We start from the raw sequence: 27,621 nt of genomic DNA, 5'->3' as shown, positions 1-27,621 counted from the left end.
AAATTATTATTTTAAAATGAACATTCAACTGAATTTATTTTCTTAATTTATTTGAAGCCAAATGTGTGGCAGATCCTGACATCTCTGTTCTAGATGAAAACAATAAATCAATGTGTTGTAGAGCAAAGAAACAGCAAAAACACTCTCTTCCCCCTCAACCAAAAATCAAGTTCTAAACTTTGGAAATGTTCATATGTATATATCCAGTAACAGAATTTCATATTCCACACCTCCATATTTGCTGGAAAGACTTTGGTTAAGTATTTTTAGCATTAGAAATACATCTTTAAGCCTAAACAAGAATTATTTGATGGGCAACCATAAGATAGTATTTAAATTGTTGTTTAAAAATACAATCATTTGTTCGTTTCTTATGTCCAGCATTTTAACAAGTGGTAAAGTGCTCTTCCAAAGCTTCCATTTGGAATTTGCTGTTAGAGCTGTGAGCCTTGCCTTGCTGCAGCCACAGTGCAATTCACTGAACTTACCCAGATCTGATTTCTGTTTCTGTTTGAATCGTAAGTCATTGCATTTCTCAGTGTTGTAGGAGAGGATTATTTCCTTACACTGCTGAGATCTTGTTCCTTTCCTCCATTATATGAACTCAATCAAATAATTTAACTATTTCCTCAAGTAAATCAAAGTAACATTTGAAAGAACAGAGGTCATCGATAAAAAGGTACCAAAGTATTAATCTGGCTTTAAATTGTGTAGGACCCTGCCATTAGTAACTGTAATTTACAGACTAAATCCTTCTGCCAATTTTAAATCTGCAATTTAAACCAGTCTCCTTCATTCTCCAAGGCTCTTGTGAGGGAAGAAAATAGCATGTTGATAACAGCTGTTATTTCCAAAATGTCCTAACACTGTTCTTGAGATGATTCATAAAATTCTGCTCCTGTCCAAAGTGGGATTGAGATAACAATAATCCTTTCTTGAGGTCTTTTGCTACAGTGTGGGATTTTGCTAATGAGATATTCCTGTTCTTCAGTTAAAACCACAAGAGAGACCAGGATTTGTTATATGGATTTGATATTTCTGACTGGATTTATTTACAGTGTGAGTCTTCCTAGGGGATTGCCAGTGAAAAGTTACACAGGTGTGTTCTTTGGGATCTTAACTGATTACATCTTTACTCTTTGCAAAAATATAGTGAGTTTCATAAAATAACTTATTAAATATGAAATCTAAGAACAAAACCAAAAACAAATAGGATTTAAAAAGAAATTCCTTCTTCAAGGGACAGGGAGGATGAAAGTCCACAAAGCTTTCAGTATGCTTTGAGAAAATAAGAAAAAAGAGATTGTTAAGTCACATATGTTGAGAGTAATGGGGATGTGCTTGACATCTGGAAAGAAAGAATGGCAAATGCCCAAAATTAAATTTCTACATCAGGCAAAATCTCTGTGCAGGGAAAATAAATTGGTCTCCTAGTGAAAAATGTAATTTTGGAAAATGACTTTGAATTAATTTAATAGCCCTGTAGTTTATGTACAGTAAACCAAACCAAACAAACAAAAAAACAAACCAGACCAAACCGAAACAAAAAAAATCAACAACAACAACAAAAACCAAATTCCCCCCCCCCCCAAAAAAAAAAAAAAAAAAACAGGAAAAAAAACCACCAAAAAACCTAAAGAAACCCAGCTTCAAGGAAACTATAATTATTTACCTATGTGGTTTGTTATTAAATACTTGTCTAGGGTCCTGGATGCTCCATGTAAGTATTTTGATATTAACAAGTTTGGTAAAGCAATGTGTGGTACATTTATGGGCAGCTGAAACTTGCTATGTGAAATAAGTTACTCCTTTCCATTTTAATGTGCATGAGACAGAGGTGACGGAACAAAGAAGCTGGAACTTTGCATCTTGTCTGGATGAAAAATGAACCCAGCAGAGGTTGTGCAGTTTGACTGCATGGTGGTGTTGGTGAACATGGGTAATTTTCCCAAATGCAGCTAAATACAGACAGAAGATTTAAGTTTTCAAGGAGGCTTCAGGCAGATTCCTGCTGCCTCACACCTCATGTCCTACCCACGACCTTCTCAGGGGCCCTAAGAGTGGCTGCAATGTCTGTCCACCTTGTTGTGCTTGTGAATATAACCCAACCCTGAAATTCCTGCCTTCAGAAAGATTCCTGCTCTTGGGCCTGGCTATGGTTTATGGAGGATGGAAACATGATGGAAGTGTAATAATTCTGTGATAGAGAAGAGTGCCAAAAGATTTTTTTTTAAAAGCCTTTAAGCTTTTGCTCAGGGTTTGAGAATTGGTGTGAATTTAAAATAATTTGAAACATTTTAAATCATTTGAGCATTTTAAGAACCTGACTGAAGTAGAAGAAATGTGTTATGAATCAGTGTTTTGGTCAGTAACACCTATGATCTGTCAGTGTGTGACCACAAAATATGAGCAGCAGAAGTTAGAGATGCCAGCCTTGGTCTTGTCTTTCTCCCCTCTTCCCTTTTTAAGAGCATCATGTTGCACTATCAGAATTCAGCTTTGTTTTCCACCTTTAAAACTTGATGCCAGTTAGATTTTTGTTTTATCAAGCAGAGAAGGAGGCAAGACAAGGATACAGATCTGAGAAATAGGTTCTGTTCTTCCCTAGGTTTAACTCCTTCCCCCCTCGTATACATCCCTGAATGTAAAAAAGAATTTTAAAGTCAAGTGAGCCAAGTGAGCTGCTCCATGTCAGTAGAGAAAATGGTAATGTCAAATGCTCCAGTTCTTATCATGTCACATGAGAAAATTCTCTCACTTCAGAGTGAACATTTTCCTGAATGTGTGGAGCAGGAGACAGGAGGAGGGGACTGAGAGATGTGCAGGCCATTGCACAGTGATAGGATGTGGAATGTCTTTAGGAGCCAAAGGAAGGACAGGAGGCACAGCACTGGCTCAGGAAGGTTGCTTTGCGGAGAGAAACCAATGCAGGGCTACAGCAAGCTGCCTGGTTTGTTTGCATTCCCCAGCACCTGACTGTGAGTCCTGACTGACACACCTGAGCATCTCCTGCCTGAGTGCTGCTATGGATATATGGTGCACATTAAGGCCTTTGCTCAACTTTATTGCTTCTTGGAAGGACAGGTGAGACTCACTAGAGACAGATGGGGGCAGCAAGTGGTGTTATCTCAACGTTGTGCACCAAAGGAGCAGAGAGCTGTATGGAGTGGGCCTTGCACCCAAAGAGAGGAAGCTGTGTACACTGCTGGAATCCTTACCGGCAGCAGTAACTCATCTCCTGAGGCACAGACATTCCATAAACTAAGCTTTCAGTTATGCCTTCCTGCTGGAAACATTCAAATCATTTGGTATCAGGTAACCATTCACCCTCAGTCATTCTCCACACATGCCTTATATTCCTGTGATTTATTGTTTATTCTAATGTGTTATCCTGCACTGGAAATATATACATCTTGATTTGTCAAGTGTCTTGGTAGCCTAATATGCTGCTATACCTGGGAGTGATATTTTCATAAACAAATATTTACATCAAATCTTATATTCTCCTATATCATGCTATAAATATACTTTGTTTCAGTTCTGTTTGGAATACATCCACTGGGACAGCACTTGTGATTAAAGAAATGCGTCTGGGGAAATAAAGGCCTAAAATACACAAAGCTGAAAATAGTGAACACCTAGCAGCTATTGCAGTCTTGATAATAGACAGTAAGAGACACTGTGCAAGAGATACTGTGTGTCCTTCACTGTCCATTTGTCTGTGCAGCTATGAAAATAAGGGTCTTTGTTTTCACTTGGACTTTTAAGAGCCCTTCTGACACGTGAAAGCAAACTCTCTTTATGGAAACAGCTTTTGTGGCCCTCTATGACCCTGAACTCTCCTAAAGCAGTCTTTCCTCATGATTTTCTTGATGAAACTGATTGTTTTAGCATGTGTTTATTCTTCAGGAATGGAAAAAGAGAAGTGTCTTGTAGCGAAGCAGAATCAAAATGAGATAATGTTTGATCATCAGCAAAAGACTTGGTGCACTTGCTCTTTATTCACAACGCAGACCCAAGCCTGTCCATAGAGTTCCAAAACTTCTACAGACCACACACCCACCCAGTGGTGCTTGTTGAGTTTCTCTTCACCTTTGCTCTGTCCTCTGAGCTAAGAGATGCCCGTGAGCTTGGTGTATCTTTAGGACTGCAATCACACTGTCTTGCTGAGGAGGCAAAATCCTAGGAAGTTCTTATCGGGTTAGTAATAGACTAAGCAGTGATTTAAAGTCTTGTAAAAAAGCACCACACTTATGCCTATTAAGCCTTTTGCAGAGGAACTGCAGTGCTGACTTTTTTCTTCTTGCCATGAATGCTGTGGAAGCCTTTTATTTTAAGGTTTTTATTGTGTTTATTTCATCTCCACATTAACAAAGTGAAGCAGGTGGTTGTCTGTTATCTTCCTTTTTAATATATTTTTACACAAATCTATGCCAACTTCAGAGAGAGAATTGTGAAAAAGCTCTGTCTTACAAAGCAAGTCTTTTCAAGTATAAATTGATTTTGAATATACTCAGGTGACACAATCACAGATGGCACTTTCTCCAAGGCAGCTTTTAGCTATCAGTGAAGGGAATGGAGTTTTTAAATGAATCTTGAGTAGTGAAAGCTAATGTATCTTTTGAAAACTAAGTGACTGAAATAGATTGTGCTTCTGTGAGGTGATATATGATTTTTTTAGAGCTTTTATTAAAAAAAAAAAACCAAACAAAAAACAAAAGCCCAAACCAGCAAAAAACCTCAAATCTCTGCAAAGGATAACCAAGGCCCAAACCCCCACCTTTTCCCTTATATGCCTTAATCATTGGTATTCCACTAAAGAAACACTGCTTGAATAAAATTTAAATAAGATCTTACCCCCAAATAAATGCATTAGATGTTAATTACTAAACTTCAGCCTCCTTTAATCTACAGGTTTTTTATTTACTTTTGATGAAATTGATAATTTACTTAACATGAAGGATTTGTAAGCCTAAAATCTTTTATCCCAGCTGCATTGGTTGGCTTAATGAAAGACATACTGTTTTTCTGCATCCATCACCTCTCATTAAAGTTATTTGTTTAGTTCAGCTAGCTGAGAGGTGCCTAGAGAGAATAATCAATTCTAGCCAAAGAAAAGTCTGAATCTATGATCCTGAATTTGGGAGATAGGAATCCCCCGGAAGTGTTACATACATCAAGCCTCTCTACAGAGTGGCCATTTGCTAGGCAGAACAAATTTTAGACAGCACATTTTTGAGAAATATATTTTTCTCAGAAATTACTGATTTTTCTAGTGTGTGATGGTTTGTGTTAAAAAAAAAAACCAAACAAACCAGGACAGTGATTGCTATTAGAAACCATTTTAAACATTTCCTTTGCTCAAGTTTATTTCCTCTTGGAAGGACAGGTGAGAAGGAAATCAAAGCCTCTTAAAGGTATTTTAGATTAGCCATCCAAAATCATGAATTGTTGCTGAACAGGACATGTTTTGTTGTCATGTTTTATTTCAGTTATTCTGCACTTAGATATTAAATCCCAGATATCCCCACGTACCCAGCGACTGCTCCTAGTATTTTCTACTTCCACACGGTAGTACAGAGGGCAGTTTATTTTTCAACTAGAAATACCCTAAAGTAATATAAATAAAGAACATTGAGAATACTAGATTGGAGAATTTAATGAACTACGTTTTCAGAGCAGGCATTCAGTTACTTGCCACATAGTTCTAAGAGCTTCTGAGTTATTAGCAATTTAAATTTTGGCACATTTCTTTTGGTATCATACCACTGTCTTCACATGCTAACGCATTTCAGACTTTGGGTTAGTGTTTCTAAGTACAGAGCTGTGTTAAACTGCAGTGTTTGAAGTACAGTGGACATCAAATTCATCACGATTTCTCTCTCCCACTTGTTATCAAATTTCAGTGATCACATTTAAGTATTTAAATAGGTTAAATGATACAAGGCTTGAATAAAATTAGAATATTGATTAATACTTAATATTTTCTAATCTCTAGGTTTTCTGTAAATCATATGACTCTTGAAGGAGCGATATTTAATATCTGAGAAGTACCTTAGCTCTTAGGGTTATATCTCTACAAGACAGGCATACTTTTCATGATTCAGAGTAACCTCAGTGGAATATGAATAGAACCTCATTCCTTATTTAAAGTATCTAAACTTTAAATACATCCATGAGCAGAGCAAAAGGCAATGTATACCACATGCAACATTTCTTCAGACAGTTCTGTGCCAGCACTATATGAAACTCTTAACATATTAATGAGGTCTGAACACCACAGTATTCTTGTGTTACTGGTTTAATAACAGTATTCACTTTGAAAGTTATTTTTACTTTAAGCTTTCTTTCTTATTATTAAACAGAGTTTGTTTCAAACCAGCCCGTGAAATTAATAGTGTATGTGTATTTCTGACATATCTTATTTGCACAGTAATAAAAGATGAGACAGAACTATCAGTTGCACATCTTCAGTGTGGTGGTTCGTGCTACCGTGGAAGAGAGGAAATTGCCATTATGTATTGCAAGGTGCTTTATACCTTTCATGTGTTAGTATTCCATCTTGAAATCTATCTAAACAAGGGATAAATAAAAGTAGATGGGTGAAATGCTGAATGTAGTGACATGGTTTAGTTTTTCATTTCTTGGCCAACGCACCAGAAATGTTATAGTTTGGGTTTGCCAATTTTAATATATTTACCTTTTGTTGTAAAATAGAATTAGGAGCAAAAGCAAAGCAGGCCTAAAACTTCACAGGGTATGTTGAGGGTTAGTTCTCTCCCTTTTTTTCCCTCTGTGGAATTTTCCCCATTGTCATGCTAAGATACCTGTTGACTGGGCCCTGGTGACAAGGGGGAGGGGACAGGAGGGAAGAAGCAAGCCCCGCGAGATTCAAACAGCCAGAAGAGGAAGCGGAAGGCTGGGCCTCGGCCCAATTTCCCCCGCGGAGTTCGGACGAGAAGGACGATCGCCGCCGGTGTCCCATCCCAGCGTCGGGAAACCACCATCGGACCCTGCCCGGCTGTCTTCTCGCTGTGAACTACCACCATCCAGCACTCTGCTGAGCACCAGGACCCACACCGTGAGCGGAGAGCTCTCTCTCCATCTCTCTCTCCCCCTGGGACAGCGCTGCCATCACCCCCAGCCCTCCTGCGGCTCTGCGGGACCCGCCCGCCCCCAGCACCGGGAACTGCAGCTCAGGGAAAAGGTGCCTGCAGCCAAAAAACACTGGGACTGAGTCACTGTTCTGTTTGTGGGTAATTTCATAGCTGTTGTTGTTCTTGTTTGTCTTGTTAAATATACTAGTAAAGAACTGTTATTCCTACTCCCATATCTTTGCCTGAGAGCTCTCTTAATTCCAAAATTATAATAATTGGAAGAATCACATTTTTTTTTTTCAGTCCAAAGGGAAGCTTCTGCTTTACTTAGCAAACACCTGTCTTTCAAACCAGGACACTCACCAAGCCACCCATCCTGAGCTCTGGTGCCACCGGCATCCCCTGGCGGCCAGGCCAGCTCTGAATCTCTTGGAAGAGGAGATCCACAGTCCCGGGCTGGGGACTCAAGGGTATCCAGGATGGTGAGCACTGAGTCCATGTGGCATAGGGGGACAGTTGGGGACACAGCTGGGGAAATGTCTGTGGGGAAGGGAGTTGGGGTGTAGAGGAGTGAGGGCGCCTAAGAGGTGTGGAGGGGGTTGGAAGGGAGGGATGCACCCAAAAATGTGCCAAAGTGAAGGCAAGGGTGCACAAAATTGGGGTAAAGGATGGAAAGAATCCAAACAAGCATGGAAAATACTCAAAATAGGGGGAAGTGTACCCAAAAAAGGGGGAAAGGACTGAAAATGGAGGGGAGAAGGACCTAAAATCAGAGGACACGGATGTCATGGGGTGTTACAGGGTTGTCCTACCTGTGCCAGGGTGAGTGCTGATGCTCCGTGCCAGAAGCAGCCATGGGGACATCCTGAGGGACATGGGCACACATTGAGGGACACAGGGACACTACAGGATGGGTCCCCTCAGCCCAGGACCCACTGGGGGCAGGGGACATATGGAAGGCGACAGGGAGACATGGTAGGGGATTTGGACATACAGAGGGGAAGGGACATGATGCCACCAGGACAGACAGCAGGGGGACAATGTCACCAGGACACCCCCGGTGACATCTAGCATGGGGCCACATGACACTGTGGGTGGGACTGACCCTTGTGCTGTACCTTGGGGCCATTGGGGTCCTCTGAGCGTGGTGGCCCTGGGACTCCGTGGTGACTGTCACTCACCTCCGGGCCACTTGTCAACAGCCGAACAAGTTCCACCTCCTGCCCTGCTGGGTGGTGACATCTGGCTGGTGCACTGTGGTGGTGATAGTGGGGATGTGGTGGCAGTACCTGCATTGGACAGCACTTCGCAATGTCCCCATCCATATTCCTCACATCCTCATCCATCTCCCCCCATGGCCCCACCCATGTCATTGTCCCCCACATGTCCCCATCCATGTCTTAGTTCAATGTCTTTATTTTTAACCCAGGGCTTTCAAAGGAATGAACAGAAACCTTTTCGTTTCAAGGCCAAAACAAAAGGATTTATGTGTCCCTGCTGGCAAAGCATCCACATGCTTGGCTGGGAGGGAAGAACCCTTTTTGAAGGTGTTTCCACCCCACTATCTCCAAAATTGTGGGTTTTGCCCCAGTCTGTTCCCATTTGGCTGTGGAAGATGCCCATGAGCCAGAAAGGATTAAAATGATGGATTTTTATTGGAGAAGACCTCCAAGGCCATTCAGTGTTGCTTGATGCCACCAGAAGATGGAAAAAGTGAGATTTTTCTTGGGTCAGAAGTTGACAAATGTGCTCTCCACAATGGATTTCTGATGTTGATCTGTGGAAGTGTCCAGGTGCCCATGGGGAGCCAGGAGGATGTGGAGCCCCCAGCCAGGTGTATTTCTAACACATATCACAGGCACCATGGACCAGCAATGCTCTGCCCACTGGGGGTCACAGGAACATCCAGATGGAGCTGGAGCCACACACGAAGCTCTTCCTGTACTTGATTTGCAGGTCTTCCCTTACTGGTGCCTCCATTGGTGTAGGGTAATGTGAGAGCTTCTGGAACAGGACTTCACACATTTGGAACACTCATAGGGCCTCGTCCTAGTATATATGCGCTGGTGGGTGACGACAGTGGAGTTTTGGTTGAAGCCATTCCCATTGTTGGGTCAGTGGAAGGGCCTCTCCTCTGAATCCACTGCTGCCTGAGGAGACTGGAGCTGGTCCTAAATGTCTTCCTGCATTCCTCACAATCGGCACGCCTCTGGCTTTGTGTGTCTCGTCTGGTGGGCAGTCAGGTCAGAGCTTGTCTTGAAGCCTTCCCACACTCCCCACACTCATAGGGCTGTTCCCTCATGTGGATTCTCTAGTGTTGGATCAGGTAGGATCACTTGCTGAAGCTCTTCCCATATTCTGAGCACCTGTGGGGCTTCTCCCCATCATGAAGCTGCTCATGGACTCCCAGCTCTAAGCTCCAGCAGCATCTCTGGCCACCTCCCTGGCCCGGAGTGGGTCTTTCTGCTTCGGATCACCGTGATCTGCATTTGCAACCCCTCATGAGGGATCTCTGGGGCTTTTCCTCCTCGTTGGATTCCTGCACCATGGAGCCGGTTTAAAATACTTTTTCCATAAGGTTCAGCTGTGGGGATTTGTCCTCCCTGGTCTCCATCCTCAGCTCCTTGTCTGGGGGAGGAAAGACAAGGAGAGGATAGGATTTGCCTCCATGCCAGAGGGAAGGGGAAGGAGATTCCCCCAGCACGTCCCTGGCAGGACGGCGTCGGCAGCGGGGCTGTCCTGCAGCCGGGGGCTGTGCTGGGCTGGGAGATGGAGCAGGACAGAGGGGGAAGGGGGCAGGGACTTCCTCCTCACCTGCATGGGGCTTCTGGGCCATCTTCCTCACAGCCTCCTCCTCCATCTGACCATGATTTGGGAATGGGAAATCCTGGTTTTGGGGAAAAACAAGGGCTGAGCACATTGATGTTCCTGTGGGCCAAGGGTAGCTGGAGAAGCCAGTGCCCTTTTCAACCTCAGAGAGCCTGGGGCTGCTCATCACCAACCTCTTGCACTCCTCCAGGCTGCCGGGGGTTCCCTGGCTCTGGGAATGCCCCTCTGCGCTCTCCCCTCTCCGGGGCTCCCGCATTCCCCCACGGCTCTCCTGGGGATCCCCAAACCCCATACTGGCCCTTTGCCCACCAGTACTGGGTGATCACCACGTGGGACCTGCCAAGATCCCTCCCGGGGCATTTCCGGCTGAGCTTCGGGGTCCTTCAAGATCCAAACGTACCCTGCCCCACAAAAAGAAAACCTTCCAGAGACGCCCCCGCTGGTTTTGGGGCGAGGTCCCCCTTCCCGCTCACCTGTGGGTTCCGGGGGGGCAGGGCGACGCTGCCAGAGTTGGGGGAACTGCAGCCTGAGCGGGCGGGCGGGGGAGCCGCGTGGTTCTGCTGCTGCTCTTTCTCTTGCAGCTCCTCTTCCTCATGTTCCTGACTTTCCCCTTCTTGTTCTTCCCGCTCCTCTTTCCTTCCTCCCCCTCCTCCGCTCCCAGCCCGGCCCAGATCGGTGCCGACACTGAAAAGCAGCTGCGCTCTGCCCTGGGGGGTTCCAAAGTGGCCGCGCCCTGCACAGTGCTGGAACCAATACTGGGAGCACTCGAAGCGATCCTGAGAGAATCCGGATGGAATTGGGAGCGCTTTCCGTGCCAGGACCGCTCTTACTGGGAGGGAACTGGGAACAAACAGCGCCCCGTCGCGGCTTCAGCCGGCGGTGGGCGGGGTCAGAGCCGAGGGCGTGGTTATGCAAATCTAGGAGCGATCGCGCGCTGTGATTGGTGGGCGGGAGCAGCGCGGGGTTCTCCCTGGTCACGTGTGGGCCGCGGGGGGGCGGAGCGATGGCGGCGGGGCCTGGTGAGAGGGAACAGGGAATGAAGACAGGGAATGGGAACGGGAACCAGGAGCAGGAACAAGAATACAGGACTGGGACGGGGAATGGAGACCAGGAACGGGACCAGGAATACAGGACACGAACTGGGAATGGAAATGTGGGAACAAGACAGGGAATATAGATACAGCAACTGGAGAGAGAATATGGGATAGGGATTAGAAAGATGGGACCGGGATTAGAAATCGGGCAGGGAATGGAAATACGGAAATGGGACAGGAAATACGGAAATGGAAATGCGGGACCAGCATGAGGACTGGGAATATGAGAACGGGAACAGGACAGGGAATATGGGACCGGGATTATGAGAACGGCAACCACACAGAGAATATGGGACAGGGAATGAGACCAAGAATGGGATCCAGACTGGGATGGGAGCAGGGTGGGACCAGGAGCGAGGTAACATGAGAATGAGCAGGGGGCAAGGAGAATGACAGCGAGGAGAGGGGGATCCAGGACAGGAGAAACCCAAAACTGGTACAGGGGATATGTGGACAGTTCCTGGGCAGGGGATCCTTGATCAGCTGCCTCAGAACCTCTGCCAGAGTTTCCCAAAGCAATTGGAACTGCTCAGCCTAGAATACCCAAGACCCTGAGCGACCCCCAAATCCCTCCCAGGAACCCTCAACCCTCTTGAATCCAGCACCCCCACATACCCTGGAAGATCCCCCTATGTTGCCATCGTTGTCTTAGCTCAACATCTTTGCCCTGGGTTTGGGTATTTTGAAAGAACAATGAGAAATGCAAAGAAAATGAAGGCAGGAGGATGTGGAGCCCCCAGCCAGGTGTCTTCCCCACACGGGTTGACAAATCCCTCTGCAGATATACAAGGGACTGCAAGGTCCCTTGTTCCATGAGGCCTTGCAGTGTCACAGGGGTCTCCTTGGTGATGCAGTGTCACAATGGACCCTTGGTTCTATGGGGACTCACAATGGCAGAATGGTCTCCTTGGTTCCACGAGGCCCTGCAGAGCCCCTTGATTCAACGAGGCCTCAAAGTGTCATCATGGTCTCCAGAATTCCATGAGGCCCTGCTGTGTCACAGTGGATCTTTGGTTCCATGGGGTCCGCACTGTTCCATAAATCCTTGGTTCCATGGGGCCACAAAGTGTCACAGTGACCCCTTGGTTCAGTGAGGCCTGTCATGCCATAAGATTTTAGCCTTTATATTTTTGAAATCCTGTTCTGCATCAATGCATAACTCTAAACTCCATAGAAAGTTAACTATCTTCACATTTTGGTCAGACAAAAAGATTCCTCTGAAACTCAAGGATACCCTACAGCCTCAGGCTCCAAAAAGAATAAACAAAAATTAATTGGGAGGGGGGAGCAAACTGAGGGAATATGACTTCATTAACGGAAGCTGTAATTGGAGGATTAACCCCTTATATGCAAACAGACCAAACTTATATCTGTCTGAAAAAGTCATGACCACCATCCACCTTGGCTGTAGCCTCTGGGAAGCTTTTCACTGTCCAAGGTGTATCTATTGAAGGCCTTTAATAAGCACTGACTTTATTCCCTTAACTTTGTCTAGCCTGTGTTCTAGGTAGCCACTCCAAGACATCACCTGCAGTGCCACAATAGTCTCTGTGATTCGTTAAGGCCTGCAGTGTCAAAACAGACCATTGATTCCATGACACCCCAAAGTGTCACAATGGCCCCTTGGTTCCACTGAGTCCAACAGTGTCATTAGGGTCCTGTTTGCTCCACAAGGCTCTGAAGTGCCACCATGGCCCTTTGGTTTCACAAGGCCTCAATGTGTAAAAATGGCCTCGATGGTTTCATGAGGTCCTGCTCTGTCACAATGCACCTTTGTTTCCATGGTGCCCCATAGTGTTACAATGGTATCCTGGGTTCCACGGTGTCAGAATGAACCCTTCATCCTGTGCAGACCCACAGTGTTCACTGCCGTGCCCTTGATTCCATGAGGCCCTGCCAAGCTGTAACAGTCCCTTGTTCCAGTGGGTCCCAGAGTGTCAGAATAGTCTCCAATGTTCCATGAGGCCCCGCAATGTCACTGTGCTCCCCTTGGTTCCACAGGCTGCACAGTGTAGCAATGGACTCTTGGTTCCATGAGGTTCCTCAGTCACAATGCTCTTGGATCCCCAGTGTCAGTGTCAGCATTAAGGAGAGAGATTTCAAAGTGCACCTCATGATTTTTGGTTTAATCAAGTGAATATTTTTTTTTATTTTTCAGTTCAGAGAAGAGGTGACTGAAGCATTCCCCAGGTGATCTTGATGATGAATGTCGCCTTAGAAGGTCTGAGTACAGAGAAGAATGATCCCTTTCAGGGCTGACCCTGTTTGGACAACCTGCTCCTCACCCCCAACCTCACCATGTCAGACATTGCCCACCTGGGACTGATATCCTAAAACATTAAAAAATCCCTGCATGTTTATTATTATAATTATATATTAATAAAATAATAAAATTACAAATATGTTTTTATTTTAATAATAAAAATAATATTTTATTACCTAATTTTTCATTTATATGTTAAAAAATCTATACAATTTTAGCAACATAAAAATTCTTGGTGATTGGTTCTAAGTAACACAATTCATTAATTAATTGAAAACTACTGGCTATTGCTTTCTCCTTCTGTATGATAAGTAGACTTTTTTCAGTCCTTCTCTAATCCTTGTTATCATTTTCTCAGACAGGGTAAAAGGGGCCACTCTGGGGTCCATGGAAACATTTCTGGGGTACATTTGGGGCAGTCTTGGGTCTGCACAGGGAATTTAGAACTTGAGGGTTTGTAGGACACTTCAATGAGCCGGGTGGGCACTGGGCAGGGCACTGAGGGATTCTGACGGACACCTCGGAGGCCGGGAGAGCTCTTGGGGGTCCAAGGAAAAACTTGGAGGTCAGGGAGGGGAATGTGGAGCCCTTCGGGGTCCGGGTGGGTATTTGGGGGGCTCGAACGGGGCTCTCTGGGGCGCGGGGCATGATGGAAGTTGTAGGCGCGGGTAGAATACTGTTCAATAGAGCCGCGGAGCATCACGGGAGTTGAAGGCACAGCCGCAGTGTCTCTCTGTGGGTCGCGGTGCCTGATGGGAAATGTAGTCACGGCTGGAATAACACTCTACGGGACCGCGGAGCATGATGGGAGCTGTAGTCCCGGAAGTGGCTCGGACAAGGCATTTGGGGTCCGGGAAAGCACCTGGGGGACACTTTTGAGTCCGAGCCGTGACTTGAGGTCCTCAGGGCAGAACGCATGTGGTTCTGGAGCACTTGGGGGAAGCTTTGGGGGGTCTAATCAGGCTTTTTGGGCACCGAACTTTGCAGGTGTTTTTGGTGCCGAACTGTATTATGAGGGGCTGTGAGGCTGCGGTGGATGAGACGAGATGAATTCACAGAAGTGGCTCTAACGGGAATCTATGGGGTTGGTACCACTCAGGGCATCCGGTGATGCTTTTGGGGAGTCCCGAGTGGGCTCTGAGGGGGCACTTGGGGATTCTGGAGGGTCTGAGGGACACATATAGGACATTGTGGCAGATAGATTAGTGGAGGGGGAGGTGTGTAGCGCTGGGTATGATGGGCGTTGTGGTCCCAGCTCCAATGGAGTTCTATCGGGTGCATGATGTGAGACATAGGCAAGAAGAAAAGGCACCACCCCGAGGCCCCGATCCCCGGCTCTGATTGGCTGCTGGCAGTGATGGGCAGATACGTGAGCAGCCTGTTCAGCCACTCCAGTCTCTCCCAGTACACCCCAGTCAATCCTCAGTACAGCCCAGTACCACCCACGTGCTCCTCCATACCCTCCCAATACACCTGAGTTCATTCCTATTCCCTTCCAGTTCACCCCAGAGTCATCCATAGCACAACCCAGTGTCCCCCAATCTTCTCCACACTGTTCCCTGTGTCCCCAGTTGGTCCCACTATACCCCGTATTACTCACAGTATCCTCAGTTTGCTCCATTATTGCCCAGTATCATTCCCAGTATGTCCCAGTATGTCCCAGTGGGTCTCTGTGTACCCTCACAGTCCAACCCATCTGTACTGGTTTGAAAAGCAAAACCAATGAGACTTCAAGTCAGTAATACAATTTTTAATAGGGAAGAGAAAAAGGAAAAACAAAATACATGCAATAATAAAAAATACAACCACTGACAGTGTCAGAATGCAACCTGATACCCTGTCAGTCAGGGTGCTGGTGCAGTTTTCCTCCAAAGGGTCCAGCAATGATGTGGAAAAAAAGCCTGGCTCTTCCTCTGGAATCCAGTGGAAAAAGGTTGCATTTGGTGTTCTAAACCTCAGTTTTTATCTAGGTAGGAAAGGCTTGGCTCATCCCCCTGGCTGGAGCATCTCCCAATGGGATGATGTAATCTTATCAGTTATACAGTAGGACTCAATGGCCCATTAACAGAAGATACTTCCCGCAGAGATAAGGATGATCACCCTTCTCAGTTATACAGTTGGACTCAATGGCCCATAATCAGAAGACATTTCCCACAGAGATAAGGATGATCACCCTTCTCAGATGGTAATAGAATATATATCCTGTATTGTAAACCAGAACAATAATATAGAACATTTGTCAGGTGTTACCATACTCATTATTGAACAGAAGGAGTGAAGATGCTGAGGGGCTCCTCTTCATTTGAAGGGATTTCCATGGAAAATGTTGAACAGCAGGAGTGGTCTCTGTCCCCTCTCACCTGTGTGGAGTAGATCTGAATTGACATGAGGCCCTGGGATTACTTCCCATCATTGCAGCTGTGGTCTCCACCAAGCATACCTCCAACCTGGGGGCTGATGGAGGGTTTCCTGGAAAAGAAAGAGTTTTCTATGTGAGAGTGGGAATTGTGGAGGTGTTTTTGGACTAGCAAGGCCAAAGTGAGCTTGCTTTGCAGTATTGGGATAAATTGGGCTATTTCAGTACTAGCAAGGACTTGCTGACCTTGGACTGAGAATTAAGAGGTAAGCAGGTGGCAAAAATAAAGAAACCAAGCCAGGATGTGCTAATCGCAAGAGCAAGAAAGTAGAACAAAAACATAAAATGATATAACCAATTAGTAGGGTAGTCTCGGAGCATGAACAGTTGTTTATAGCCAATAAAATAGTAGTATTAGGCACGTAAGCACATGCACGCATGTTGAAACTTTATAAAAGACAACAGCTTGAAAAATAAAGTAGAGCATTCACCATAACTTTATGAGTGTTACGTGTTTGTCTCCGTTCGCTCCTCACAACATCTGGCCCTTGAACAGGGACACAGCGCGGTTTGACGCGGATCTCACTAGATATGTAGAAGCATTGATGCGAACTTGCTAATCTTGCCACGGCGTGTGGTGAGACAAAGTGGAAAGAGGAGCAAGGGACCATCCCTAGAGGAGGTAGGAAGAATTGAGCACTCTCTTCCCGGTCCTAATCAGAGGCAAGCATGGAAAGTGAATATGCTGCCGCGACTGCTTAGTATACTCGCTAAGCGAGGGGAATCAGTAGCCGAAAAATCCTCACCAAACTGGTGATGTGGGTGTGAGAACGTGGGTTTCTCACTAGCCCACCGCTTGTGTTTCAAGCAGAGGCTTGGTGTGCTCTCGGTGATCACATGCGGGACATGATGATCACAAGCAAGGATAAAGAAATTAAAGACCTCTGCACTACCTGGCACACGGTCATTAATACCTTAAATAATACGAAAGCGGAGGTAAAGATAGCTGCTGCTGCTGCTGTTGAGGTTCCTGCCCTGCCGGAGGGAGTGGCGAAACCCCCATTACCGGTTAAAGTGCTCATAAATTTTCCCTGAAATTTTCCCTGTTTTCCCCCATTTTTCCAAATTAAGATCTGGATTTCTCTCATTTTTTTCCATTTTCCCCCCAATTTTTTTCCATTTTTTCCCCATTTTTTTCCCAACTTTTTCCCAACTTTTCCCCAGTTTTTTCCCAAATTTTCCCAATTATTTTCCCAATTTATTTCCCATTTCTTCCCCATTTTTCCCATTTCCCCCATGTTTCCCATTTCCCCCATTTTTTCCATTTGTTTCCCTTTCTTTTCCCGTTTTTTTCTGTTTTTTCCCCATTTCCCTCCATTTTTCCTATTTTCCCCCATTTTCCCCCTCCTTTTTCCCTATTTTCTCCTTTTCTTCTTTTTCCTCATTTCCCCCATTTCCCCCACTTTTTCCATTTCTTCCTTTTCTTCCCTTGTTTCCCCTTTCCCCACATTTCTTCCCTTTTCCCATTTTTTCCCAATTTTATTTTTACCATTTTTCCCATTTTCCCCATTTCCCCCCCTTTTTCCCCCTCTTTTCCTATTTTTCCCTGTTTCCTCATTTTCCCGCATCTTCCCCACTTCCCCTTTTCCCATATTCCCCATTTCCCCCCTTTTTCCCCCCTCTTTTCCCCGTTTCCCCATTTTCCCCCAATTATTTCAAATTTCCTCCGATTTCCCCCCTTTTATCCCATTTCTTCCCATTTCCCCCCATTTCCCCCATTTCCCATTTTCCCTTTCTCCCATTTCCCCCCCTTTTTTCCCCATTTTTCCCCATTATTCCCCATTTCCCCCATTTTTCCTATTTTTCCCCAAATTTTTCCCAATTTCCCCCCAAATTTTTATTCCCCATTTTCCCCACTTTTCCCTATTTGTTTCCCTTTCTTTTCCTGTTTTCCCTTTCTTCCCATTCCCCATTTTTCCCATTTTTCCTATTTTTCCCTATTTTCCCACAACAAGAAGTAAAAAGCCAAATCCCAGCCCGGCCCCTCCCCCCGCTTCTGGAATCCTGGGAAAAATTGGGAAATATTGGGAGGGGGATGGGCGGTTGCCACGGCAACCATGGTGGGCGGGAATTGCCGGGGATGCCCAGAGAGCCAAGAAGAGGTCGGGGGAAATCCAGGAACTGCGGGGGAAAAGATGGGAAAAAATTCCGGGAATTGCGGGAGAAAATCTGGGGATTTGGGGGAAAAAATCTGGGAATTCCGGGAAAAAAATCGAGGGATTTGGAAAAAAAATCTGGGAATTTGGGAAAAAAAATCTAAGAAAAGAGTTAGGGAACTGTTTGAAAACCTGGTCCTGGAGGTAGACAGCTTGGCTCGGTATTGCTGAGTAGAAATAGAAGAGTATCTCTTCTGATTTTTCTCTCATCTTTCTTGCACAGTGTTTTTGTATTCCTGACTTGCGTTCACATCGGGGCCATCTGGCTTGGAGATCAGGAGCCAGTTCTGTTACTTACCCACGTCAGATTGGTCTGCACTGGTGCAGGAGATGAACTACAGGCTGACTTGGGAGCTCATAAAAAAAAGAAGCTCTTTTGTCTCTCTGCAAAATGATTTGGCTCCATCCGGGCATTAATTCAGGGAACTAACAGTTCATCTTTAATGTTCTCTGATCTGCCATCATCGCTGTGAGCCATGAAAGCCTCCTCAGCTGTTCTCATACAGACCTAACTTATTTGGTCAAAAAAAATAATCTTATTTTTGTTTGTTAAAAAAAATGCTATTACTGTGTGCAAACTCAGGGAGAAGACGCCTTGGCCATGGAACAACTAAGCCAGCAAGTTCTGGCTTCTGCCGCAACGAGCTCGCTACGTGCACTTTTCTTCTCAACCCTGTATGCCCTTGCTTTCTACCTTTCTTGTCTCCTTAATGGAGATGGAAAGCTTCTCGGTTACAACTGGCGTAGAGCAACTACAGCTGCTCATTAAGCTCACCCGGAGCATCCTGCTGAAATCTGCCTTCTCGCACCACATTCACAGGGTAGCCGTCCTTCTTCTGTCTCTGCAAAGCAAGCGCTGCCACATCGCCGTGCTCGTCACACGCCTATTTTCAGTTCGGCGTACCATGGCGCTGATTACAGCCTAGACAAATACTAGCACTCCGGAGAGCTGTCTCACAGACAAGAATGTCCCAGCACAGAAATTTGTCCTGCAATGTTCCCTTCTCTTTTCCCACATTCTGTTGCTCTGCTGAATGCCTTGACCATGGAACAACTAAGCCAGAAAGTGTTCCTCGCCGGCCACTTTTTGCTGAGAGAGATGTACGTGGACCTTTTGAACGCTGCCAAGCGAAAAGCACAGCAATGTCCCTAAAAGCGAGGAGAGAGCATGCACGAAGCACACTAGTTCTGTCTAGTGCTTTCCGTGCAGAAAGGTGGCAAAGCTGAATGCCGTGCCCGAGCTTCACTTCTCGCTGGAACACAGGAAGGCAAGAATGAAGAGGCAGAACACAGCCTTGGTTTCAGCAGCCTCTAGGAATGCAAAAGTGCGGCAATTGCTCTGTCAAAGCAGAACTCAGCCGAGAATGCTCTTGCAGCTTGGGAAAGTTAGGCGCAGCTGTTGACCAGCTCTGCCCGTGGCCACAGGCTGCTTCTTCCACCTTCACTGTGGCAGAGCTTTTGCGGAACAGAGAGGGCATTCTTCAAGTGCGTGTTCTCCAAGGAGCTGTGAAACAGAGCCTAGCACGCTGCCTCACTGATACTCGCTTTCTGCCAGCAGGCGTGCCGCGCCACCTACATTCTGCACTCTCGCAGCCTAGTTGCCAGCTTTCGGCAGCTGCTGTCCTAGCAAGGAAGCTCAGGAGGTCAAAGCCAGGGCAGGGCGGCACCTTTCTGCTTTGCCCGCCGAAGCGGCGTCACACTCACCCGGATACTGTGTCCTTTCCCTGTGCACTGCGTCTGCCAACGTGCTCTCTGCATCTCAGAGCCTCATGGCAAAGGACAGTGTTTTCCACATCAGGGTGGAAGTGGCATTGCAGACAGGAAAGCTGGCTGCCTTTCAACTGCCCCCTTACCACTTCCCACTCACTTCAGGCTCGTATGCTGAGCAGGGCAGCCTGTTGTTCTGCGGCTTCGCTGGCTGCCGTTCGTGCCCAGCTGCACTTTCCTTCCCGGAAGGAAGTAGACGGCGAAGCGCCGTCTACTTCTCGCACTGAGCACGCTGCTCCCGGCTTTCGCTTCTGCCGCAGCAAGCTCCCCACGTGCACTTTTCTTCTCAACCCTGGGTGCCCTTGTGTTCTGCCTTTCTTGTCTCGTGAATGGAGACAGAAAGCTTCTCGGCTTCAACTCGCCTAGAACAACTGCGGCTACACATTAAGCTTGCCCGGAGCATCCTGCTGCAACTTGCCTTCTCGCACCACATTCACGGGGCAGCCGTCTTTCTTCGGCCACCTGCAAAGTGCCCCCATTATCGGCGTGCCCGTCGCACTCCTCTTGTCAGCTTGGCATATGTTGGGGGTTGGTTTCTTTCCCTTTTTCCCTCTGTGGAATTTTCCCCATTGTCATGCTAAGATACCTGTTGACTGGGCCCTGGTGACAAGGGGGAGGGGACGGGACGGAAGAAGCAAGCCCCGCGAGATTCAAACAGCCAGAAGAGGAAGTGGAAGGCTGGGCCTCGGCCCATTTCCCCCGCGGAGTTCGGACGAGAAGGACGATCGCCGCCGGTGTCTCATCCCTGCCATCCCAGCGTCGGGAAACCACCATCGGACCCTGCCCGGCTGTCTTCTCGCTGTGAACTACCACCATCCAGCACTCTGCTGAGCATCGGGACCGACACCGTGAGCCGACAGCTCTCTCTCTCTCCATCTCTCTCTCCCCTGGGACAGCGCTGCCATCACCCCCAGCCCTCCTGCGGCTCTGCGGGACCCGCCCGCCCCCAGCACCGGGAACTGCAGCTCAGGGAAAAGGTGCCTGCAGCCAAAAAACACTGGGACTGAGTTACTGTTCTGTTTGTGGGTAATTTCATAGCTGTTGTTGTTCTTGTTTGTCGTGTTAGATATACTAGTAAAGAACTGTTATTCCTACCCCCATATCTTTGCCTGAGAGCTCTCTTAATTCCAAAATTATAATAATCGGAAGAATCACATTTTCTTTCAGTCCAAGGGGAAGCTTCTGCTTTCCTTGGCAAACACCTGTCCTTCAAACCAGGACAGATTTTGGCCACCCAGTGTGGGGCCCGAGGGCATTGAGAGAAAAGGGTGAAAAAGGAATAACAGTTCTTGAGTTACCTCAGTTTTGTGTTAGGTGGCATCATGTTGTCCAGCTTACCGTGGTTTGGGCTCCATGTGGCCACAGCTTTATCTCTCCCATTTGCAATCCCTTACTTGAACATGGGTCCTATAACTCAGGCTGCTGTAACTATTATCCAGTTCCTACTCTGGGGTGATAACGTGAGAAATTCATGGATTTTTAACTTCCTCTGGAAGGTGGGCACATGGATTCGGAGCTATCACACTCTAACTGTATGTTTTTGGGGCTACTTTAATAATGGTACATACTGTGAGGATATGACACCAGGGAAAATTTTGTCCCAACCCCTTACACAGTTTTTTGGGTCTGCTCCACCAGCTTTTGAGGGGTTCAAATCTCTTCTAAGCAGTAATGATATCATACAGTGGCTGACATTGCTAATAGGCCTTGTAAACCTGTTCTATTTAACATTCCGAGATGAGGGGAGATTGACTTGGATGACAACCCTGATACGTCCCCCAAGGAATAGGGATCCTGCCCCAGAGCCTGGCCCTGCCCCAGAGCCTGGCTCTGCCCCAGAGACTAAGGATTCTGCCCCAGAGACTAAGGATTCTGTCCCAGAGCCTGACCCTGCCCCTGCCCCAGAGACTAAGGATTCTGCCCCAGAGACTAAGGATTCTGCCCCAGAGGTTAAGGATGTTGCCCCTGAGCCTGATTCTGCCCCAGAGCTCACCTCAGAAAGGAACCATCCAGAGTGGGTGGGGTTTTCTAGTGAAGGAGATGGGCCAAATGCTGAAGGAGTACCTTTCCCCAGCTCTTGAGAAACTCTCCCTCTGCCTTAAAGAGGGAGAACCTGATGGTGCAGCAGTGGAACCCACAAATGTTACATCTCTCCAGGCTCCAGCTGAACTGCAAGGGCACTCACAGCCAGCAGCAGTTGCCCCCGTGGAAACTAGAAAGTCTAAGGTGAAAACAAAGCACCTAGATAATAATGATCAGAAAGCAGGGCCCTCACAACCAGCAGGGGAGCCAGAGGTTGAGATCGTCACAGAGTCCCTGTCATACGAGAGTCTCCGTAATCTGCGTAAAGATGTTGTACGAAGGGGCCGTGAGGCTTTTACAACGTGGTTACTGCGGGTCTGGGATCTTATGGGTACAGGTGTGCAGCTGGATGGTACTGAGGCAAGGAATTTGGGACCCCTAACCCAGGACTCAGGTGTGGATCACATATTCGTAACGGAACGAGGCCCCCTTTCCCTCTGGGAGCGGCTTTTAATGAGTGTAAGAGAGAGGTTTGTCCATAGAGAGAGAATGCAGGAGCACCACCATAGAATGCGCTGGAAAACCGCTGAGGAGGGGATCCAACAGCTGAGAGAAGTAGTAATACTGGAAGTACTCTTTGGGAGGGGTGGACAACATGACAATGACCCCGACAAGGTCAGGTGCACAGGGCAGATGTTGTGGAATCTGGCACACCTGGGGCCATCTCAATACACCACATTCATTGCAGCCATTAATGCTGACACCAACCACGAGACAGTGGGTTCTGTTGCCGATAAGCTCAGAAATTTTGAGAGTATAATGAATGGCCCAATGCAGGCTCAGGTCTCTGCCGTGATTAGGGAACTCAGAGAGGAGTTCAAGGAGGAGATAAGAGGGGTGAGGGAGGAGATGAGGAAGGTCAATGCAGCACCAGTGCGAGTCACAGATGCCAGAGTTAGAGCCCAACGCCCCCCAGCTAAGGAGAGAGGATACACCCCACGAGCTGACCTGTGGTTCTTTCTGCGTGACCATGGGGAAGACATGAGGAGGTGGGATGGGAAACCCACTTCTGCCCTGGCAGCACGGGTGCGTCAACTCAGGGAGGGAAACACTAACCAAAGGAGCTCCACTAAAGTGAAGGTAGCCTCAACTTCCCATAACCAAGATGCAGGGTATTACAAAAGGGAGGATGATTTGTCAGATCCCCTTGAGGGAACCTCCAACATGTATGCCCAGGAAGGAAATAATAACCAGTGCTAGAGGGGCCCTGCCTCTAGCCAGGGAGAGGCACGGGAAAACCGGGTCTTTTGGACGGTGTGGATCCGATGGCCTGGCACATCAGAGCCACAAAAACATAGGGCATTAGTTGACACTGGTTCACAGGTCACCCTAATACCATCAGAACATGTAGGGGAAGAGCCTGTTTCTATTGCTGGGGTGACAGGGGGATCACAGGAATTGACTTTGCTGGAGGCTGTGGTGAGCCTGACTGGGAAGGAGTGGCAGAAGCTTCCAATTGTGACTGGCCCAGAGGCACCGTGTATTCTAGGCATAGACTTCCTCAGGAATGGCTATTACAAAGACCCAAAGGGACTCAGGTGGGCTTTTGGAATAGCTGCTGTAGAGGCAGAAAACATTAAGCAATTGAACACCTTGCTTGGACTGCCAGAGAACCCATCTGTAGTGGGACTCCTGAAGGTGAAGGAGCAGCAAGTGCCAATTGCCACCTCCACAGTGCACCACCGGCAGTACAGGACAAAGCGAGATGCCATGATCCCCATCCACAAGATGATCCGTGAGCTGGAGGGCCAAGGGGTGGTCAGCAAAACCCACTCACCCTTCAACAGCCCCATCTGGCCTGTGCGCAAGTCTGACGGAGAATGGAGATTGACTGTGGACTATCGTGCATTGAATGAAGTGACTCCACCGCTGAGCGCTGCCGTGCCGGACATGCAGGAACTCCAGTACGAGCTGGAGTCCAAGGCAGCAAAGTGGTACGCCACCATTGACATTGCCAATGCATTTTTCTCCATTCCTCTGGCAGCAGAGTGCAGGCCTCAGTTTGCTTTCACCTGGAGGGGCGTGCAGTACACCTGGAACCGACTGCCCCAGGGGTGGAAACACAGCCCCACCATCTGCCATGGACTGATCCAGGCTGCACTGGAAAAGGGTGAAGCTCCAGAACACCTGCAATACATTGATGACATCATTGTGTGGGGGAACACGGCAATGGAAGTATTTGAGAAAGGAGAAAAGATCATCCAGATTCTGCTGGGAGCCGGTTTTGCCATCAAGAGGAGCAAAGTCAAAGGTCCTGCCCGAGAGATCCAGTTCCTGGGAGTAAAGTGGCAAGACGGGCGGCGCCAAATCCCCACTGAGGTCATCAATAAGATCACCGCGATGTCTCCACCAGCCAACAAGAAGGAAACACAAGCTTTCCTAGGTGCCATAGGCTTTTGGAGAATGCACATTCCTGAGTACAGCCAGATCGTGAGCCCTCTCTACCTGGTCACCCGGAAGAAGAACGAATTCCACTGGGGCCCTGAGCAGCAGCAAGCCTTTGCCCAGATCAAGCAGGAGATCGCTCATGCTGTAGCCCTCGGCCCAGTCAGGACGGGACCAGAGGTGAAGAATGTGCTCTACTCTGCAGCCGGGAACAAGGGCTTGCCCTGGAGCCTTTGGCAGAAGGTACCTGGTGAGACCCGAGGCCGACCTCTGGGATTTTGGAGCCGAAGTTACAGAGGGTCTGAAGCCAACTACACCCCAACAGAGAAGGAGATCTTGGCTGCTTATGAAGGAGTTCAAGCTGCCTCAGAAGTGATTGGCACAGAAGCACAGCTCTTCCTGGCACCCCGACTACCAGTGCTGGGGTGGATGTTTAAAGGGAAGGTCCCCTCTACCCACCATGCCACCGATGCCACATGGAGCAAGTGGATTGCCCTCATCACACAGCGCGCCCGTATCGGAAACCCAAATCTCCCTGGGATTTTGGAAATAATTACAAACTGGCCAGAAGGTGAAAATTTTGGTCTTGCCAATGAAGAGGAGCAAGAACAAGTGACCCGGGCTGATGAAGCCCCGCCATACAACCAACTGCCAGCAGATGAAACTCGCTACGCTCTTTTCACTGACGGTTCCTGTCACATCGTGGGGATGAACCGGAAGTGGAAAGCAGCCGTATGGAGCCCCACACGACAGGTTGCACAAGCTACTGAAGGAGAAGGTGGATCAAGTCAACTTGCTGAACTCAAAGCCGTTCAGCTGGCCCTGGACATTGCTGAAAGAGAGAAGTGGCCAAAGCTTTACCTTTACACTGATTCATGGATGGTAGCCAATGCTCTGTGGGGCTGGTTGGAAAGATGGAAAAAAGCTAACTGGCAACATAGGGGAAAACCAATCTGGGCTGCTGATGAGTGGAAAGACATTGCCAGTTGGGTAGAGAAGCTACCCGTAAAGGTCCGTCATGTAGATGTCCGTGTCCCCAAGAGTCGGGCTAATGAGGAGCACCAACACAATGAGCAAGTAGATCAGGCTGCAAGGATAGAGGTGTCACAGATAGACTTAGACTGGCAACACAAGGGAGAGTTGTTTCTGGCTCGATGGGCCCACGATGCCTCAGGTCACCAAGGCAGAGATGCTACCTATAAGTGGGCACAAGACCGAGGGGTGGATCTCACCATGGACAGTATTTCCCAGGTTATCCATGACTGTGAGACGTGTGCTGCCATCAAGCAAGCCAAGCGAGTGAAGCCCCTCTGGTATGGGGGGCGGTGGTCCAAATATAAGTATGGGGAGGCCTGGCAGATTGACTACATCACACTGCCTCAGACACGCCAAGGCAAGCGCTACGTGCTGACCATGGTGGAAGCCACCACTGGATGGTTGGAGACCTACCCTGTGCCTCATGCCACTGCCCGCAACACCATCCTGGGTCTGGAAAAACAAGTCCTTTGGAGACATGGTACCCCTGAGAGAATTGAGTCAGACAATGGGACTCATTTCAAGAACAGCCTCATAAGCACCTGGGCCAGAGAACACGGCATCGAGTGGGTGTACCACATTCCTTATCACGCACCAGCGGCTGGGAAAGTGGAACGGTGCAATGGGCTGCTTAAAACCACCTTGAAGGCACTGGGTGGGGGGACTTTCAAAAACTGGGAGATTAATCTACCAAAGGCCACATGGTTAGTAAACACCTGAGGTTCCACTAATCGAGCAGGCCCTGCCCAGTCTGAGCCCTTGAGAACACCAGATGGGGACAAGGTTCCACTGGTGCATATGAGAGGTATGCTAGGAAAAACTGTTTGGGTGAACCCTGCCTCCAGCAAAGACAATCCAATTTGGGGGGTGGTTTTTGCTCAAGGGCCAGGGTGTACCTGGTGGATCATGCAAAGGGATGGAAAGACCAGATGCATACCCCAAGGAGACCTTGTTTTAGGGTGAACTACCTTCAATACTGTGCCTGTATCTGTAACTGTATGGATGTCTATAATTTGAAGATTTTTAATTTGATTTGGCATGATGGTAGGGGAAAATTCGGGGTGGATAATGTTGAGGGTTAGTTCTTTCTTTTTTTTTCCCTCTGTGGAATTTTCCCCATTGTCATGCTAAGATACCTGTTGACTGGGCCCTGGTGACAAGGGGGAGGGGACGGGAGGGAAGAAGCAAGCCCCGCGAGATTCAAACAGCCAGAAGAGGAAGCGGAAGGCTGGGCCTCGGCCCAATTTCCCCCGCGGAGTTCGGACGAGAAGGACGATCGCGGTCTGTGTCCCATCCCAGCGTCGGGAAACCACCATCGGACCCTGCCCGGCTGTCTTCTCGCTGTGAACTACCACCATCCAGCACTCTGCTGATCACCAGGACCCACACCGTGAGCGGAGAGCTCTCTCTCCATCTCTCTCTCCCCTGGGACAGCGCTGCCATCACCCCCAGCCCTCCTGCGGCTCTGCGGGACCCGCCCGCCCCCAGCACCGGGAACTGCAGCTCAGGGAAAAGGTGCCTGCAGCCAAAAAACACTGGGACTGAGTCACTGTTCTGTTTGTGGGTAATTTCATAGCTGTTGTTGTTCTTGTTTGTCTTGTTAAATATACTAGTAAAGAACTGTTATTCCTACCCCCATATCTTTGCCTGAGAGCTCTCTTAATTCCAAAATTATAATAATCGGAAGAATCACATTTTCTTTCAGTCCAAGGGGAAGCTTCTGCTTTCTTTGGCAAACACCTGTCCTTCAAACCAGGACAGTGGCCTAAAAGGGCATGGGATGCATTGTGACAGCACAGGGGTTAAGAGAAGCAAGGATCCATTGTGACCCAATGGAGGATAATAATCCCAGGATCCGTTTTGACACCAAGGGGCGTAAAAGGGCCAGGGATGGATTGCTACAGCATGGGGCCCAATAGAAACAAGGAACCATTATGACACCATGGAGGCCAAGAATCAAATGATTCATTGTGACATCAAGTGGCCTAAAAGGGCATGGGATGCATTGTGACACCACAGAGGGTAAGAGAAGCAAGGAACCATTGTGACCCAATGCAGGCTAACAATCTAATGATCCATTGTGACACCAGGGGTTGTAATAGGGCCAGGGATGAATTGTGAAAGCATGGGGCACAATAAAAACCTGGAAATATTATGACACCATAGAGGCCAAGAATCAAATGATTCATTGTGACATCAAGTGGCCTAAAAGGGCATGGGATGCATTATGACACCACAGAGGATAAGAGAAGCAAGGAACCATTGTGTCCCAATGCAGGCTAACGATCTAATGATCCCTTTTGACACCAGGGGTTGTAAACGGGCCAGGGATGAATTGTGAAAGCATGGGGCACAATAAAACATGGAAACATTATGACACCATAGAGGCCAAGAATCAAATGATTCATTGTAACACCAAGTGGCCTAAAAGGGCATGGGATGCATTGTGACACCACAGGGGTTAAGAGAAGCAAGGAACCATTGTGACCCAATGCAG

General features: G+C 47.6%; 1 protein-coding gene across 1 annotated transcript; it reads right to left on the bottom strand.

Annotated features, from left to right (window-relative positions):
* Positions 1 to 8,495: 8,495 nt before the first annotated feature.
* Positions 8,496 to 16,310, bottom strand: LOC134054818 (ataxin-1-like). Its single transcript, XM_062510813.1, has 5 exons — positions 16,151 to 16,310; positions 10,852 to 10,942; positions 10,400 to 10,793; positions 9,912 to 9,984; positions 8,496 to 9,725 (listed from the first exon to the last, which is right to left on the bottom strand). Exons 1-5 carry the CDS (start codon positions 16,308 to 16,310, stop codon positions 9,655 to 9,657), a joined length of 789 nt encoding a protein of 262 aa, XP_062366797.1. The 3' UTR covers positions 8,496 to 9,654.
* Between the last annotated feature and the right edge of the window lie 11,311 nt (positions 16,311 to 27,621).

The sequence above is a fragment of the Cinclus cinclus genome, chromosome 30, assembly GCF_963662255.1.
Source record: "Cinclus cinclus chromosome 30, bCinCin1.1, whole genome shotgun sequence".
In the NCBI taxonomy this organism is placed as follows: domain Eukaryota; kingdom Metazoa; phylum Chordata; class Aves; order Passeriformes; family Cinclidae; genus Cinclus; species Cinclus cinclus.
The sequence above is the reverse complement of the archived record's forward strand: the minus strand, read 5'-3'. Positions and strand labels throughout refer to the sequence as shown.